This window comes from Bos javanicus, chromosome 20 (assembly GCF_032452875.1).
Source record: "Bos javanicus breed banteng chromosome 20, ARS-OSU_banteng_1.0, whole genome shotgun sequence".
NCBI lineage: Eukaryota > Metazoa > Chordata > Mammalia > Artiodactyla > Bovidae > Bos > Bos javanicus.
The window spans coordinates 7953829-7973377 of NC_083887.1; the positions used below are offsets into that span (position 1 = coordinate 7953829).

Here is a 19549-nt window from a genome sequence, read left to right on the forward strand (position 1 = left end):
ATACCTGGAAGTCCTCTCGGCTGCAACGACGCCGAACGCTTTTTGGCCGGAAACCGAAAGCAGAAATCGGAAGTGACGTCGCGATCACAACAAGCCGGGGCTTGGCTGGGGTCTTGCAGTGACTCTGGCCGCAGATGGAGAGGCCCGACTCGCTGTGGACTGTCGAGAGTGGTTGCCAGGCCCTGCGCCCCGACCCGGGCAGCCTCCGGTCCCTGTTGCCGGGGCCGGCCCGCCGCGGTTGAGCCAGAGTTTCCGCCCGCCGTGCCGGAGCCGCGCTGGGAGTTTTTTCGGGCAGAGCTGGCGGGTGGCGACAGAACGAGACTTCCCTCCCTGCCACAGTCTCCCCTCCAGCGGGTTCCTGTCCTGGGACGCCGGGACACCTGTCGCCTGTGAGGCATCATTCTCATAGCGCCTTCCTTTCCTCGTAGGGCAACTCCAGGATGAAGAACGGTGGGCGGGGGGTTCCTGTTATTAGCACCCACTGGGGAATAACCCAGTTGGCCATTTTATTTCGTTAGGGCCGCTCTCCCCTTCTCCCTGGGCTCTGACTGGTTGAGGTGATTCTAGCTTTACCTCTTTTTTCTCATCGCCTCCTCTTCTGGATCGTCACCCCCCCCCCCCGCCCCTTCTTTTCTTATACTTCAAAATTATGGCTTACCCGGTCAATTTTGCCTCTCCTCCTCTCTAGACTGGTGCCAAGATAAGCATTCTATTTCCACTTGGTTTAGAAAGAATTGGTTTCTTTTGCTTTAGTGCTGCTTTTTATTTTAATGAACGGAGTGATGGGAGTCATGAGCTCCCTGTTCTCTGCGGTGGACATCGATTATGATTACCTACCCTGACTACTCAAAGGATTGTTATAAAAATTAAATAAAAACATAAAAAGGATTGTTATAAAAATCTCGGAAGATGTTTTAAAACTGTAAACAGGGGCTATCTGTAAAATGTATGATTTGCCAACTTTTACTTCACTGTGATCCTCTTTTAGTTCCAATTAATTACAACTTTAAAACACCTTGCACACTCAAAATTTCTAAGAGGCAGTAAGCCTTAACGTGATAAAATTGTTTTGTTTCGTCCCTAAGTCCTGTCCCACTCTTTTTGCGACTCCGTGGACCGCAGCCTGGCAGGCGCCTCTGTCCATGGGGTTTCTCAAGCGAGAATACTGGAATGGGTTGCCTTTTCCTTTTTCCCGACACAGGGATTGAACCCACATCTCCTGCATTGGCAGGCGAATTTTTTACAAGTGAGCCACTGGAAAGATTATGAAAAAATTAACTGGATGCTATTTATTTTCTTCCTGTCTCAGTGACTATATATCTATGACAATTATATATCTTGGAGTTATTTTTTTAGAAGCAAATTTATGTACAAAAATGAAATTTCTCTTCAGATTATATATATTGAGGTCCATAGGAAAGGTCCATTACCTTACTGAAACTCATTTAAAACAGTGGTAAATGATTCAGTAACAGATGTGCTTATAACCTGTATTTTGAGAATTCACATTTTTTGAGTTTATGTCTTGACAATATTTGGATAAAAATCATTAATCCTTATTTCTTAATACTTATTACAAAGATAGGGGCCCAAAATTATACTTAAATCTTAATATCCTAGAGATGCTAAAGCAAAGGAAACCAATTCATAATCTATTTTCTATTTTTCATAAAAATGAAAATTGTCATTTTTCATATTAATAAAAGCCTGTATTAAGTTGCTAACACTTGATCTGAACAAAAACTGATTAATAAATATGTCTTCAGTTATCATAACCAAGACTTTGTAAAGCCTTTGACTACTCAGGAACCAAGGATACTGTAGTTGCTGATCTATTTGTGTACAAATGGATTCTACCTTTTCTTAAATTCAAACTGAGAGCAAGTTATAAACAGCATGTTGAAAAATGAACCTCAGATTAGAGGTTAATATTTTTTACATGAAAAGTTTATTTTTGTTGTTAGCCTGATTTTTAAAAAATCCAGTTAGCAGTGTTCAGGAATAGGAAAGGGAAGGGAAGGGTAAGTACAGTTTGTTGGGACCTAGTAATGGAGGTGAAAATGTTACTGTATTTCATCTGATCTTTGCCAAGATCCTGTGAGATTATTGGTATATCCCCATTTTACAAGTGAGACTGAGACTTAGAGAGGTTGAGGAACTTACACAGATTCACATCAACTGATAAATGGTGAAACTTGGATTCAGACCCAGGTTTTTCTACCTTTGAACACTATGCTTTTTATTATCTATCGATGCTTCTAAGAGCACTGTTTGCATATGTGATTGAAAATGATTATTTTCTGTACATTAAGTTGATATACTTTTTTTTCTTTCAGATGTTTTAATACCCAAATTCAAAGAATATATAGTATACCATTCTTCTAAAACCAAGAGGAAATCATGAAGAAATGTTTTAACTGTTGAAACTCAGTTGAAATCATGGCCACATCAGCAAATCTGGATATTGGAGCGCAGCTGATAGTGGAAGAGTGTCCAAGCAGTTACAGTCTAAGTGGCATGCCAGACATTAAAATAGAACATCAGCCGGACTCCAGTGCAGAAGAAGGATCAGCCCAGGGTGTTGCCATGGGAATGAAGTTCATACTGCCTAACCGATTTGATATGAATGTCTGTTCTCGGTTTGTGAAGTCCTTAAATGAAGAGGATAGTAAAAATATTCAAGATCAAGTTAACTCAGACCTGGAGGTGGCATCTGTCCTATTTAAAGGTTGAAAGTTATGGTATAAATACCTGCATTTGTTTTGTTTTTGTTTGTTTGTTTTTTCCTTTCTGTTCATGAAATTTTCGTTTGGGAAGAGAGTTTGGAAGTCACCTTTTAATATGGTTTTCTAGAATCTTACAGAAACCAGAATTAAATAATTTCATGTTATATAATGTCCATAAGTACATGTTGATTTTTTTATTTCTTGCTTGACCTTTGTTTACTTACAAATTCTCTACTAAAGTTTCTTATTGTACCTTTTAAAGTTATAGGAGAAAAAAATTATATGTGCCTTTTATAAATGAATTAATTCCATGAATATGTGATTGGCATTAGCTTCTTGTGCTTTAATGCAGTGAAATCTGTCATCACACTGTAGATTTACTTTTATAACCATCTATTGAGTAAAATAAACCTCTCTGGATAATATTGCTCAAGCTTAATATTGATTTTTTTTCTGGAACTTTTACTAGTACAAATTTTTTATGGCAAAAAATAATGTCACTTCAGAACCAGTTGAAGATATTATACGTGTTGTATTTTTTAATGTAAACATTGACGTAGAACTTGGAAATGCTTTGTTGTTAAAATATTGTTTTAATGTGTTTAAATTAATTTTACTTAGCTGAATGCAATATCCATACATCTCCTTCTCCGGGAATTCAAGTAAGGCATGTCTACACTCCGTCTACAACAAAGCACTTCTCACCCATAAAGCAGTCAACTACTTTAACCAACAAACACAGAGGAAATGAGGTCTCAACCACACCTCTGTTAGCAAATTGTAAGTATTTCCCACTGCTGTATGAAAATATTGTTATTGCTAATGTAATAGTTTCAAGAGTTTGGCTTTGAAACATTATTTTCATTAAATGCATATCCTGTTTTGGAAAGCATAAGTGATATCCTGATAGTTTTAGTAATTTAAAGCTTTCACATATTATCACATATTCAAATATATCATGTTTTATGTTTCTCTGTTGAGAATGGATTGAAACTTTAATTCTTAAAACCTTCATAGTTTTACTATAAAAACTATAGTAAAAAGTTAAATAAAAAACTATAGTAAAAAATGAATTATGAAACTATAAAAAATGAGTTATTCTGAACTTTGGGCAAAGCAAGACATTGTCTTTTTGTGTTCTTGGAGTGGGTTTTACTTGTACACTAGATCACTATCAACAAGTGATTTGTAGTAAAAACTGAGTGATCTCTAATATAATTTTTAATCAAAATATAATATGAATATGAAACCACCTCTTAAAAACTTTGAATTTACAATTTTTAAAATGTAGAATTATTCTAAAAGAAATAAAATGAAGATTTTCTGTATAAGTTAGAAAATACTCTATATAGTTCAGATTTCTTAATGAGAGAAAACCAGTCAGCAGTTTGATGTTAGGAACTGTATTTGAGAATATAAGGTAAATGTATCTATATTCTAAAGCATGGTGAAATATATGTCTTTATTTCGGAAACATTCTATCCTTCCAGATTTTGAATCATATCCTGTGACAGGTAAGCTAGAAAGAGTTCATGGACTTTTAACTCCACCTCAGGGCGATTTTTGTTTTTTTGACATTTATGTAAATTTGCATATGGCTCCCAATTGCTTTCCTTTCTGTATTAAGGCCACCCAGTCATATCACCTGAAGTCAAGGATTGAGTGATACTGATTTTAAAGTGAGCTATGATATAACTGTGCCTGTTTGGCTTTGTTTTAAAATAAAGAGATTACCTTAAAATATTCCAGCTATAGTTGTTTTTTTAACCATACTGAGAGGCTTAAGGGATCCTAGTTCCCCAACCAGGAATCAAACCCAGGCCCCTGCAGTTAGAGCACTGAGTCCTAACCACTGGACCACCAGGGAATTCCCCAAAACCATAGCGTTTTTGAGTTTAAAAAAAAACAGCTGGATATCATGTGGTTCACAGCCCTCATGATACAGACGAAAATGTTTAATCAGCTCTCCAGGCTCCCACAGCTAATTAGCCAGAGCTAGGTCTGCACTCAAGAATTTACTCTCAAGGCTAGTTTTTCATTTATTTCCTCATTTCTTCTAAAGTTAAGAAATACCCATTATTTCAAGAAATAATATTTGGGACTTAAAGGAATTCAGTCAATTAAAACACAAGAGTCTTTTAAACCCAACTTCCTTATAAGCTTGGACAAAGAGAGATTTTAAACTTTTTATTTATTTATTATTTTTATTTGTCTGTGCCAGGTCTTAGTTGGGGCAGGATCTAGTCCCTGACTAGGGATTGGACCCGGCCCCCTGCATTGGGAGCACAGAATCTTAGACACTGGACCACCAGGAAAGTTCCAAGAGAGATTTTAAAAATTAAGTACCTAAACCATTTCTTTAATTGATAAGATCAGTAACAGTTTGAATTGTTAATAATTGTCAATTTGCATATTCATTGACAATAACACTTTGCAGCTGTCAGAATTGCCTTAAACATATATGAGTCAATTCTCAGACTCTTATATGTTTAAGATAATGCTGACATTTGCAAATGTTAGGCTATATTTTAAGTTGAAAAGTGAAAGTGTTACTCACTCAGTGGTATCTGACTCTTTGCAACCGCGTGGACCCAGGCTCCTCTGTCCATGTAATTCTCCAGGCAAGAATACTGCCGTGGATAGCCATTCCCTTCTCCAGGGGATCTTCCCAACCCAGGGATTGTGTTTTGGAGAAGAAAATTGCTACATGAACATAAACAATGAGATGATGGTAGTGTACCCTACAGATACATGTGAAACTTTTTTATGGTATTGTTTCAGCTTTATCTGTTCACCAGCTGGCTGCCCAGGGAGAGATGCTCTACCTGGCTACTCGAATCGAGCAAGGTACTAGCCTGTTTTTAAGAATGTATTTAAAACAAATTTAATAGGATTTGTCAGATTTGTTATTTTATTTTATACAAGAAAGTATAAAAACAAAAAAGAAATGGTTGTATAATCTCACCAGGCAGATAACCCAATAGATTATTTAAAAAGTAATAATCTAAAAAATAATAAAAAGATTATTTAAATAATAATAATAGATTATTTTAAAAATAGTAATGTCATGTATAGCAGTTACAGCTTCACTTACCACCCTAGCCTTTCCTCCAAATGCACGCACTGTAAGTTTCTTACATTTTCAGAAGACTTTTCTGGAGAATATTTCTATTTATACTTGGGGCTATATGTGAGAATATGTATGTGCTTTTTTGGAAAAAAAAATATACACAGTGCATTACACTTTTTTTCACCCATGTAAACACACAAAGATCTGTTTCATTCCTTTTTAATAGGTCTGTGGTTTTGCACTGTATTGCATGTGTACATGCTATGTCTTTATTTTTTAATGAGTCCCCCTGGTAGTAGTTGATTCCAGTTTGTTTTTATTTTAACAATATCATTGGCATTGTTTTGAAGTATATCCATAGGGTAAATTCCTATAAGTATATTTACTGAGTCAAAAGGTGCATGAATTTATATATATATGTAACCAGATGCTTGCCCTATCCTCACACCAGAGTTAGAGTTTCTGCTTCCCCATAACTCCACTGACATGGAATACTATCAGATTTAAATCTTTGCTAATCTCATGGGTGAAAAATGGTATTTCATGCTGGTTTTGTTTGCCTTTTTTAAATTATGGTCTATTTGAATTTCTTTTTGTGTGAACTGCCTGTTTTATATTGATTTATATGAGCTCCTGCCTAAATTAAAGAAGTTCACTTTTTGCTTATGTTGCATATCATTTTTCCCCCGTTTCCCATTTTTCCTTTGACTTTATATTTTCAAACAAAAGCTTAACATTTTTAAGTGGTAAACTTTTATCCTTGTGATGTCTGAGTTTTATATCTTGCTTAGAAACGATTTCCTACTCCAAGTTTATAAATAAATTCACTCATGCCTTATTCTAGAATTTCTGTGGTTTCCTTTTTTACATTTCTTTAACCTACGTGGAACATGTTTTGGTGCAATGAGGTAAAGATGGAGTTTTACTCTTGTTTTCATTTTTCGAAACACTAGCCAATTGTCCCAATATTATCAGTTGAACGCAGGGCATATGATTAAAGAGTGGTTTTTTTACTCATGTCATTCTTTTATAAGAAAGGCTCATTTCATCATTTAGAATCATGTCATTCTTTTATAAGAAAGACTTATTTTATCTTTTGTTTGTTTATAAGTGTATGAAGATCTTATTCTCAATATACTAAATAAATTTAGGGACGAAACTGTGGACCCAGTAGACTGAGTCTAGGGAGCAAAATTGGTTTTGAGGTAGAATTGCGTAAAACTGTTTTTCAAGTGATTGAGTTTTCATTCACATTATGATACCAAAAATTTGAGAAAATTCAAAGGCAGCAATGTTAACTGGTGAGTAAAAATAGCTTTAATAAGATCTTGGCTGTGATGGATTCATTTTGATATTTGGCAAAACTGATACAATTATGTAAAGTTTAAAAATAAAATTAAAAAAAAAAGATCTTGGACTTTCTATAATATGTATTTATATAATGCTAAGGGCTATCATTAGCCTAATTTTTATTGTGATCCTCCCAGTTTTACATTGAGATGAGCAAGGTCTTATTCTGGATGTTAAAGAAATTAAATGATATGCCGGAAAGCGACAGTCAGCATTCAAACTCTGATCTCCTGATTCTGAGTCCGGTGTTCTACGGACTGTCCTGTACCTAGCATTATGTTGTATCCAGTAGTTTATAGTTTTAATAATGTACTGTTTGAACTCAGCTATGTACATTGAGGCCATATTTTAATACATTCAGACTGAAAATTGCAAAAACACAGTAGTTCAGTGAACCCAAATCAGCACAGTATGAACCTCATTGAGTAACAGTCACCTTTTTAGAATGCCAGTATTTTCATAGCAATATTAATATGTGGTTGTTAAATTAGATCACAAAAATTGCTTTTCTTTTAAATAGAAAATGTTATCAACCACACGGACGAAGAAGGATTTACCCCTCTGATGTGGGCTGCAGCACACGGGCAAATAGCTGTGGTAGAGTTTCTACTTCAGAATGTAAGGAAAACCCCGCAGACAATGTATATGTACAGTTATTCAAGTTCAGTTAAGTATATAGTAGTTTTTGTATCTCCAGCCAGCTAGATGTAATGGCAGAGGATCAAAAACAAGAAAGTTTACATGCTCTTCTTCATATTCTTGTGGAACTCAGATCTAGTTAAATAGGCAAGTGTAGTCATTCATGAAGCAGTGAGAGAGAAGTGAATGCCCAGCACAATGGGGAAAAAGTCTGTAAGAGAAGCTTCTTGGAGAAGATATAATTTGGCTCCAAGTGGCAAGACAGTTAGGATCCAGGTAGAGGGAGAAAGGAAGACCTTCAGATGACCTTGATAACGGAGCATCCAGGAGTAGACGTTTGTGTTAGTACTGTGTTAACCCCAGAACGTTACCTGACCTATAATTATTATTGACGAAAGTAACAATATTCTTATTTTCAAAAAACTGAGACGTCTTTTCTCTCCATTTCCCACTCCAGGGCGCTGATCCTCAGCTTTTAGGAAAAGGTCGAGAAAGTGCTCTGTCATTGGCCTGTAGCAAGGGCTACACAGATATTGTCAAAATGCTGCTGGATTGTGGAGTTGATGTAAATGAATATGATTGGGTGAGTCTATAATACTGATTTTTGGGTTTTGGGAAACTATATTTTATTAAACACTTAGAAGAATACCTTTAGTTAATGAAACGCCTAGAAGAAAAAGTTACTGTCCTAATTCTGATTTAAGTATTCCTCACAAAATTTTTAAATTAGCTTAAACTACTTTTACATGCCCAATTCTTAGTAAAGCTTCACACAGCAGCACTAAATTATTTGAATCTTATCCTTGAAAAGCTAAATCACCTGTTTTTTTCCCCCAGAATGGAGGGACACCTTTGCTTTACGCTGTACACGGAAATCATGTGAAATGTGTAAAAATGCTCTTAGGTAAGCAGGCAAAGTGGAAACATTGAGAAAATGCCACGTGAAGATGTGGTTTTTTACAAGCTGCCTCACGAGAATTGTGAGCTGCCCCTGCCATATTATGCACCCTGGAGCACCCCTTCCCTGAGGCTTTCATGTAGCCCCAGCCCCAGCACACCGCACGCCTGCAGTCACAGCGTCTGTTCTTGCTGCTTTGCTTTCAGAGCTCACATGTGAACCCGTGGCTTTTTTCTCTTTTCTCTACCTACAGTGTCTTTAAGCCGAAGTTCTATCGGTGGTTGTGTATTAGTTTCAGTTGCTCTAGAGGATGCCTGTATGTTTAAAGTGTCTTCCCTCTGACCCACCAGAGTGAATTCTGTGCCCTTCCTGTACTCTGTCAGACCATCCAGAAAATACCCTCCAAATTTGCAAAAAAGCTGTCCCGCTATTTGCACATGAGCCACCATAGACAGACACATCCACGTGTTCATTTTGTTTATGTAGATGTTTCTATTTTGGTATAGAAAATGGAGCTGACCCAACAATTGAAACTGACTCTGGGTATAATTCTATGGATCTAGCTGTAGCCCTGGGCTATAGAAGTGGTAAGTGTTTTAGAATTCTCAGGTTCCATTTTAGTAAAGTTCTGTGATAATAGAAGCCAGTGGTCCAGACTGTTCTCACCACTTGCAGTCATGGAACACGTATGTTATCCTAACTCCTGACATATACTTTTAATTGTGGGTAAAATCAACTGATTCCTACAAAGTCTAGAAATGAGTTTGTTACTGTTACTTTTCACCCACCCAAACAATAGTTGCTGGAGGATAAGTGCACACCTATTTACAGATCTGTTTAATATTTCCTAGCACACTGTTTAAACAATGCTTGATAGTTGCCCTGTCTCTGTTCCTTAGAACAGAGAAATATAAGAACAGCCTTATATTCTGGACTCTTCTTCAGTTCCAAAATTTAGAAACCCAAAACAGAAAAATCCAATAACTTGAACAACTGTTAAAGCCAGTGATAGACTAAGTTTTATGTATTGCATTGTAATCTTATCTCCCTTGAACTATGAGTATATCCTAATTAGAAATTATTTTAGGAAAAAGTTGGTGAGGTTAAGTTGAATTTGATAGTTTTTAAAATTTTGTAATGAGCGTGCTGTAGTCTTGATCACCTGTCTGTTTTAGTTCAACAGGTTATTGAGTCCCATTTATTGAAACTGCTTCAGAACATCAAGGAGTAGACAGAGTCGTCAGAAAGTGTCATCTGCCCTTCGGTTTACCTTTGGCCCTTATAAATGATAGTTTTGTTTACTTATAAATTTTTACCTCAGTTGCAATATTTACTGATTTTTAGTAAGTTTTAATAAGTATTCCTCTGAGTCACTGGTTTATAAAAAAGTTAATGTTGATGGTTTTTTTTTTAATAAATGTGTTTTACTGCATATTTAAAATTATAAGTGAGTGTTTTGTGGCATGTAAATTTTTATGGTACAGATGGTTATCTGTCTTTGTATCAAGTGCTGTAATTTAACGTTTTTGGAAATTATTCCTCCCTATTCATCTTCACTCTTGTCTTAACTCATTGACTTTATATAGGGTTTGCTATAAATCCATAGAAAAAAATTTGTTATTATTGAATTTCAAAATGCACAGTGTGATTGTTTACAAAATGATGTTATAAATGAATAAAGTCCTTTTTTGCTGTTTGCCTGCAGCTTTTTCTTTAAAATTACATAAGATTATTAATGGAATTCGGAGAAGGCAATGGCATCCTACTCCAGTACTTTTGCCTAGAAAATCCCATGGACGGAGGAGCCTGGTAGGCTGCAGTCCATGGGGTCGCTAGAGTTGGACACGACTGAGCGACTTCACTTTCACTTTTCACTTTCCTGCATTGGAGAAGGAAATGGCAACCCACTCCGGTGTTCTTGCCTGGAGAATCCCAGGGACAGGAAGCCTGGTGGGCTGCCGTCTATGGGGTCGCACAGAGTCAGACACGACTGAAGCAACTCAGCTGCAGCAGCAGCATTAAGGGACTTAGTTAGGATTTTCAGCTTAGCCCTTCTGTCCTGCCAGGGTGCTCCAGTAGAGCAAACGATACAGTTAAAATAAATTCAACCTAAGTTAATCAACATAGACTTATTACTATTTCTAGAAGTATATTGAGAATATTTTTCTCCCGTGAATAAGCTTTTTGGTAGGAAAAGTCGTCTGGGAAAGAGAAGTCATTTCTTCGATAAAAGTCAGATGTTCTTTACTTCCACTCCAGGAGCACTATAAACTCACGCTGCACCAACATCTGGAAGAGAGAGCAGCAGCTCGCAGTTGGTGTGACCACGAGTTGGGACTTAGGTTAAATCACTTCATCTGGAAAACAGGTGTGACATCAGTTACTACAGTGGGTTGCAAGCCACATAAACTTGATCTAGCTAATTTAAGCAAATGGGAATTAATGGAAGGAAAAGCTGAAGAAGTAGGCAGTCCCAAAGGTTGAAACTAGACCAGCTATCTCAATCAGGAAGTCATGGCCAGCCATGTGGGGTGCCTCTTTGGTAATGCTTAAATCCCTTCATTCATCATTGGGCTCAGGATTAAATTTTCCAGGAGGCAGAAATCCATTTCCCCTGGATATAAATGCACCACTGTATGGAGTTGAGGGGAGAAAGGGGATGACTGTTTAACAACCCACCCTTGCCCCCAGACCACCTAGAAGGCAGGAGGCACAGTCTGCCTAAGGAAAACCACAGGGAGAAAAAAATGATAGATGTTCGCTCCAAAGGCAAGCTCAGTCATATGTGAAAATAGTACTCCTGCTTCCCCCATGTCAGGCATATGCTTTAAACTGATTTTACCTAACACCATTCACCCCTCCATTTGGTTCTTTTTCTTACTAATAGCCCGTATCCATGAAGTGTTAGTTCCTATTCATATTGCATGTGTGTGTCTATGTGGGTATATGCACTCAGTCACTTTGTGATCTGACTCTTTGTGATTCCATAGACTGTAGCTCACCAGGCTCTGTCCATGGAATTTTCCAGGCATGAATACTGGAGCGGGTTCCCATTTCCTCTTTCAAGGGATCTTCCCAACCCCAGGATAGAACCAACATCTCTTGCATCTCCTGCATTGCAGGCCAGTGCGTTACTGCTGAACCATAAAGTAACAAAATCCAGTGATCCATTTGGGCATACCACTCTTGAGTATTGTTTGCAAGTGCTCTCCACAACAGAACAGGCACCAAAAAACATATGCTAGGATTGACTCTAAAATAACCACTTCTCTCCTGGTCTGACTCAGGCTGACAACCAACAGATCTCAGAGAATATCCTGAACAAAATTCCCCTTTCCAATGCTGTGCCTTTTAGACCCAGGGTCCCTGATAATAAGCCCCAGAAAACTCCTTTAAGAAATAGACAGTTAATTAAAACAACAGGAATGATAATTAGGGCCAGTTATAAAATTCCTCTTTTAAAAATTAAATACCTTTTAGGTAGTGTTTGTTGATTGCATAAAAATTTATTTAGAGCTCATGTACCAGACACTGCTTGATGTGAGGGTTAAATATTGAGCAAAACTGGTCCTGCCGTCAAGGTGCTCACTGCCTAGTACAGGACTAGGGCTCATTACTGCCACAGAGTGAAATACATTAGCAAAATTTTTCAAAGGACTTCCCTGGCCATCCAGTGGTTAAGAATTCATGCTTCCCACTGGGAATTTGCTCTATGACTCAGGGAACTCAACCGGGGCACTGCAGTGACCTAAAGGGGTGGAATGGGGAGGGAGGTTCAAGAGGGAGGGGACATATACCTATGGCTGATTCATGTTGGTGTTTGGCAGAAACCAACACAATACTGTAAAACAATTATCCTTCAATTAAAACTAAATTTTAAAAAATAGATCAATCATCAAGTATTAAAGTAGAAAAACATACTACAACTGTTATCTCTACAGAGCAAAATATTGACAATAAACATTTTGAATAGAAGAAAAAGGAATCCTTGCTTCCACTGCAGGGGTGTGGGTTTGTTCCCTGGTCGGAGAATTAAAATCCCACATGCTGCATGGAAAGATCAAAAATTTAAAAAAAAAAACCTCCAATTTTCAAAAAGTTTAAAGCTTTTATGCTTATATAAGTTTAAGTTGAACATCTGTCAAAGATTTTATTCAGCTAATTAACTGGTAAGAAAACCAGTAAGATGTTAAAACTAATTTCAGGAGCTAGGTATTTTAGGCAATATTAGTAAAAGATTGCTGAGTGAGACACAAATCTGATTAATGTCCAACAAGGCCATAAACCCTAACCTTTAATGATAAACCATAATCTTTTCCACAGGATAGAAATTACTGGCATCTCTAAGGACAGAAATCTGTAAGCTAACATGTGACTTCACTAAAACTGGTACTTTCAATCAACAATAAACAGTTTTACCTCTTGATGAAGGTGAAAGAGGAGAATGAAAAAACTGGCTTAAAACTCAACATTCAAAAAATGAAGATCATGGCATCTGGTCCCATCACTTCATGAGAAATAGATGGGGAAACAATGGAAACAGTAACAGACTTTATTTTCTTGGGCTCCAAAATCACTACAGATGGTGACTGCAGCCATGAAATTAAAAGACTCTTGTTCCTTGGAAGAAAAGTTATGACAAATCTAGACAGCATATTAAAAGGCAGAGACATTACTTTGCAGACAAAGATCTGTCTAGTCAAAGCTATGGTTTTTCCAGTAGTATGGATGTAAGAGTTGGGTCATAAAGAAAGCTAAACACCTAAGAATTGATGCTTTTGAACTGTGGTGTTGGAGAAGACTTGAGAGTCCCTTGGACTGCAAGGCAATCCAACCAGTCCATCCTAAAGGAAATCAGTCCTGAATATTCATTAGAAGGACTGATGCTGAAACTCCAATACTGTAGCCACCTGATGCAAAGAACTGACTCCTTGGAAAAGACCATGACACTGGGAAAGATTGAAGGCAGGAGGAGAAGGGAACGACAGAGGACGAGATGGTTGGATGGCATCACTGACTCGATGATTATGAATTTGAGCAAGCTCCTGGAGATAGTGAAGGACAGGGAAGCCTGGCATGCTGCAGTCGATGGGGTCGTAAAGAGTTGGACATGACTGAGAGGTTGAACAACAACAGTGAGTTGAACTAAGCAGTTTCCCCTGGATTAATCAATTAGTTCTCAAATTTTAGTGTATATCAGAACCATCTGTTCAGTTCAGTTCAGCCTCTCAGTCATGTCCGACTCTTTGCAACGCCATGGACTGCAGCACGCCAGGCTTCCTTGTCCATCACCAGCTCCCAGAGCTTGCTCAAACTCATGTCCATCGAGTCGGTGATGCCATCCAACCATCTCATCCTCTGTCGTCCCCTTCTCCTGCCTTCAATCTTTCCCAGCATCAGGGTCTTTTCCAAGGAGTCAGTTCTTTGCATCAGGTGGCTACAGTATTGGAGTTTCAGCTTCAGCATCAGTCCTTCCAATGAATATTCAGTACTGATTTCCTTTAGGATGGACTGATCTCAAGAGTCTTCTCCAACACCACAGTCCAAAAGCATCAATTCTTCAGCGCTCAGCTTTCTTTATAGTCCAACTCTCACATCCATACATGACTACTGGAAAAACCATAGCTTTGACTAGACAGACCTTTGTTGGCAAAGTAATGTCTCTGTTTTTCAATATGCTGTCTAGGTTGGTCATAGCTTTTCTCCCAAGGAACTAGCATCTTTTAATTTCATGGCTTCAGTGACCATCTGCAATGATTTTGGAGCCCCAAAAAATATAGTTTCTCACTGTTTCCACTGTTTGCCCATCTATTTCCCATGAAGTGACAGGACCAGATGCCATGATCTTAGTTTTCTGAATGTTGAGTTTTTCATTAATGTTAAGCCAACTTTTTCACTCTCCTCTTTCACTTTCATCAAGAGGCTCTTTAGTTCCTCTTCACTTTCTGCCATAAGGGTGGTGTATCTGAGGTTATTGATATTTCTCCCAGCAATCTTGATTCCAGCTTGTGCTTCTTCCAGCCCAGCGTTTCTCATGATGTACTCTACATATAAGTTAAATAAGCAGGGTGACAATATACACCCTTGACATACCCCTTTCCTGATTTGGAGCCAGTCTGTTGTTCCATGTCCAGTTCTAACTGTTGATTCTTGACCTGCATACAGATTTCTCAGGAGGCAAGTCAGGTGGTCTGGTATTCCCATCTCTTGAAGAATTTCCCACAATTTGTTGTGATCCACATAGTCAAAGGCTTTGGCATAGTCAATAAAGCAGATTTTTTTTTGGAATTCTCTTGTCCTTTTGATTATCCAATAGATGTTGGCAATTTGATCTCTGGTTCCTCTGTCTTTTCTAAATCCAGTTTGAACATCTGGAATTTCATGGTTCACATGCTGTTGAGGCCTGGCTTGGAGAATTTTGAGCATTATTTTGCTAGCATGTGAGATGAGTGCAATTGTGAGGTAGTTTGAAGAAGGTAGTTTGGAGAAGGGAATGGCAAACCAGTGTTCTTGCCTTGAGAACCCCATGAACAGTATGAAAAGAACCATTTAAAGGCTTGTTAAAATACATATTTTGGGTCCCACCCACAGAGTTTCTGATTCAGTCAGTCTGGGTTGGGACTTAAGAATTTCAAGTTCTAGCAAGATTCCAGGTCGTGCTGGAAATGGACTCGTTACGTAAACCAGAATCCTTAAAATGTTTCCAAGCTAGCAATTTCTGTAAGAAAAATATTTTTCTTACAATTCTAGCATACAAAATACTAGAGGAAGTTCAGATTCTTTGTCTTCTGGGTTTTGAAGGAAGATTTGACTCATATAAGTGACTATGTTTAAAAACTGATCATAACAGTGCTCCTTTAAGAGACATCATAATCTCGCTTTTTAATAGCCTCTAGTGTTAGGAAAATATTTCTATTACACAATGAGAGGTGAAGGCCTTTCTTAATTATATTTTTAAATTTATTTTTGTTTAATTTATCCATTATAGACATGCAGACACACAGAGGGAAAACTTCTATCTTTGCACATTAGCTACAGATTAGAAGTGAACCAGAAACACAAAAACTTAGGGTGACTTTTCTTAGTGAGCACGTAAGTCTTAACTGATTTTAAGGTTGCAAGTAGACAAACAGATTTGTTTAAAAGCAAAAACAAGGAAGAAGACTACTAACTGGATTCTCTGTCATCTCTCACCCAACAGAGAACAGGTCTTCATTAGAGATCACCAAGTAGTCAGACCATAATAGCAAACACCCATCATTGCTGCTCTCTGTTCAGACTGACTTACTGAAGGTGTACAAGCCAGACATAAAAACAAGTACATAATCTCAGTAGAAAAAGAAAAAAATAACTAGAGAGTTGTGTTGTCACCCAGGATTCACTTCAAAAGCCAAGAAAACATGTGCCTGCAAATAGATTGTCTCCATCGGGTTAATCCTCTCAGCCAGCTCAGTGGATGACCTTCAAAACGGATCAAATACAACTTTCAAAAGGTCACATGACTCTCTAATGTGAATGAAATGAACATGTGACAAAGACTTAATTCAACTTATTAACTGATGATGTAAGGCGTCCAGCTGTTTGCCAGTCAAAAGCCAATAAAGAGGTAAGGTTGGAGGAAAGGAAAGTGTGCCTCATTCTGGATGCTGGCAACTGGTGGGTGGGGTGGGGAACACCTGTCCAAAGGCCATCTCCCCCTCCTACAACCAGTGGGCAACTGGGCAAGAGCTTTAATAGGCAGATGGAGGGAGCTATAGATAACAGCAGTACAGTCAGCTCTGACAGTCATCTTGAAATTGGTCCTGAGTGGTCTGACCAGCATCATATTGGTTGTTTTAAGTACAATTAATCTTCAGTACCAAGGCCAGTTTGTTCCCAATTTCTTGAGGCACATTCTCAGAATTGTGGCAGATTATGTCATGGTTATCGTCTGGTCATCCTGTAGTTAACTTCTTCCACTTTGTGGGAGTTCCAGTATCTAAGACAGCCCATAGGATATGGCTCAGGATATTATCTATAGACCTTGATAAGGAACTAAAGGTCCTTGACTGTGTTTAATGACTATTATTTGGTTTCCTGGTATTGGTATTATTGGTGTTCTTGGACTGTTTTCCTTTGTTTCTGCATTTTCTTACTTCTCTGATTAAACTTATTCTTTGGCTAAAGTTTCCCCACAGACAAAAGGCAGGCAGAGGACATGAGGGACAAGGATCATAGGGTCTTGCTCTGTTTCAATGAGGAAACCAGTAAAATATGAAAACTGACTCCAAGAGATTTGAGAAGCCAGGCATTTGTAACAACGCTAAGATAAGATTGCTGGGTTATATACAAGTCTGACAGTTATTCAACAGGGACAGGAATTGTCATCTGGGGGATCTTATACCAAATGACAGAAGAAATTTCTTCTTTATCAGACAGAAATACCCAAATTAACGTGTAACTTCACTAAGTCTGGGACCTTGAATAAACAGTATATGGTGAATCAAACCACATTTCTCTAGGCAATCCTCAGGTGGCCTTCATCTCATGTGGCCCTGAGGAAGGCCATGTGGCCAGACCCTTCCTAGTACCTCAGTGAAAGCCAGCCTGGCGTTAAGCTCATCACCCACTCTTCCGTCGTCAGCTGAGAGGTGAACTAACGTAAGCGTGCTGGTGTTGGTGACAACGCCCCTCTCACATCCTCCTCCTGACTCGATCACTAATTCACTCCACGGTGAAAGAAGCTGTGAACCAGAGAACTCAGTGAAAAAGGTTAGTCACGTTAATATTCTTGAACTTTTCAAAAAATATTGCCGATAGCTTGAAAAATGGTTGTTTTTATGGAAGAGTAATGGGGGTGTTAACCGTTAAACTATAAAGATTTTTAAAGTTTGTAGCTTAGAATTTTCTCCTAAAATGCCAATTAGTGACTGATATAAAAGAAAACTATAATTTCATTATCATTTCATGTTTCTTTATCCATACCAAAAGTTAAAACCTATAATATATTTTGGTAGAACAAACTGGTTGCATATGAAGCTGCTATCTTTTTACATGTTTCACATGCTTCCTGCAATATCACTATTTATATTTCCAGTCGGTGGCATTGAGTGCATTTCTATCCATTAGGTGATTTTCTGTGTGATAAATAGTTTCCAAATCTGATAGTTGCAAAGAGAATAAATAGAATGAAGGGTAGGCCAAACTGGCTATTATAAAATCCTGAAGTGTCCTTTCTCTTTAATATTCAAATGTTCTCTGTGACAGTGCTTCTCAGGTTTATACGCCTAATAAGAGCTTCAAAAGTTTACCGCCTTACTCCTTGTAGTGGATACTACTGATAAAACCCAGGATGGCAAGAGTAACTGTTTACATTTTTTGTTGCCTAGAAATGTTTACAATATGTATAGGTTGGTTTTAAAATAGCAATAAAGATATGGAATGGGATTGTAACGTGATTGAAAGTTTTTTAGGTATGCCTTTAGATAGGAGATGCAATCACTTCAGAGGAGTACAAACCACAGATATTCGTGTGAGTGTTTTCTGATGAAAGTAAACGTCACGGGCTTATGGTCTGTTGTGTAGATTTTCCTGTTGAGACAGGGAAGCCTTTTCTGGGCTGTATAATAGGAGCTGGTACACACAGTCATGCTCAACCTGCATCACCATCATGTCAGTGACAGGAAGCATGAAACAGTGGTGAGCTTATGCTCTGGGGTTGAACTCTGGTTGGATATGTAATTATTACACTGAGACTAGACCATCCCAAACTCATTGCCTGCTGAGTTTTCCTCTCTGTGAAACAGAGTACAGAGCACTATATGGTACGTCTGCCCCGTGTTTCATTGTCTATTCATAAACTCAGTGAAATTGTTCTCCACTCAGATTTGTTCATGTTACTTTATGAACCTGGGAAGTGCCTTAAACTTGTAGGTGTTTCTGTTATATTCCTTCTTCACATTCCCTGAGAATAGTCAGATGTATTCATATCCCAGAATCAATTTATGAAAAGTATCTTAAATAGCGTCTTGGTGCTCAGTGATTTTTTATGTTCACCATCTCTCTTCCAAAAGGTTTAATGTTTGAAACAAGAAATGTCCCCCTGAAACAGCCATTCAATCCCCCTCAACACACGTATCAAACCCACGCTCTGTGCTGACTTGGGCTGGGCCCAAGGATGCAGTGGAGACCAGCATAGACCCAGGGCCCTGCCCTGCCCTGCAGATCTTACGCAGTGACTCTGCATAGCAGGCGAGTATGGCTTTGCTGAAACTCATCTCCCCTCATTCCACACAAGTTCAAAATGTCATGTACTCAGGTGAATGGTTAAAGAAGATGTGGTACATATAGACAGTGGGACACCACTCAGAAAAAAATAATGAAATAATGCTATTTGCAGCAACATGGATGCAACTAGAGACTATCACAGTGAAGTAATTCAGAAAGAACAAAATACCGTATTATATCACTTATATGTGGAATCTGAAATATGACCCAAATGAACCTACCTATGAAACAGACTCAGGAACATAGAGATCAGACTTGTGCTTGCCAAGGGGGAGGGAGCTGGGGGAGGGAAGGATTGGGAGGTTGGGGTTAGCAGATGCAAACTATTATATACAGGACGGATAAACAGCAGGCCCTACTGTATAGCACAGAAAATTATATTCAGTATCCTATGACGAGGCTTCCCAGATGGTGCTGGTGGTAAAGAGCCTGCCTGCCAATGCAGGAGGATATGAGAGACGCTTGGAGAAGAATATAGAAAAGAATGTATATATGTATAACTGAATCACTTTGATGTACAGCAGAAATTAATACAACATTGTACATCAGCTATGCCTCAATGAAAAAATGTCATGTACTAACTGAGGTGTGTTCAAGGCT

General features: G+C 38.1%; 1 protein-coding gene across 1 annotated transcript; it reads left to right on the forward strand.

Annotated features, from left to right (window-relative positions):
• The first annotated feature begins 299 nt into the window (after positions 1-299).
• ANKRA2 (ankyrin repeat family A member 2) lies at positions 300-10379 on the forward strand. The gene is made up of 9 exons (XM_061393280.1): positions 300-389; positions 2337-2728; positions 3348-3506; positions 5508-5573; positions 7667-7764; positions 8243-8368; positions 8623-8689; positions 9190-9270; positions 9859-10379. The coding sequence occupies exons 2-9, from the start codon at positions 2440-2442 to the stop codon at positions 9912-9914; spliced, it is 942 nt and encodes a 313-aa protein (XP_061249264.1). The 5' UTR covers positions 300-389; positions 2337-2439; the 3' UTR covers positions 9915-10379.
• The last annotated feature ends 9170 nt before the right edge of the window (positions 10380-19549 follow it).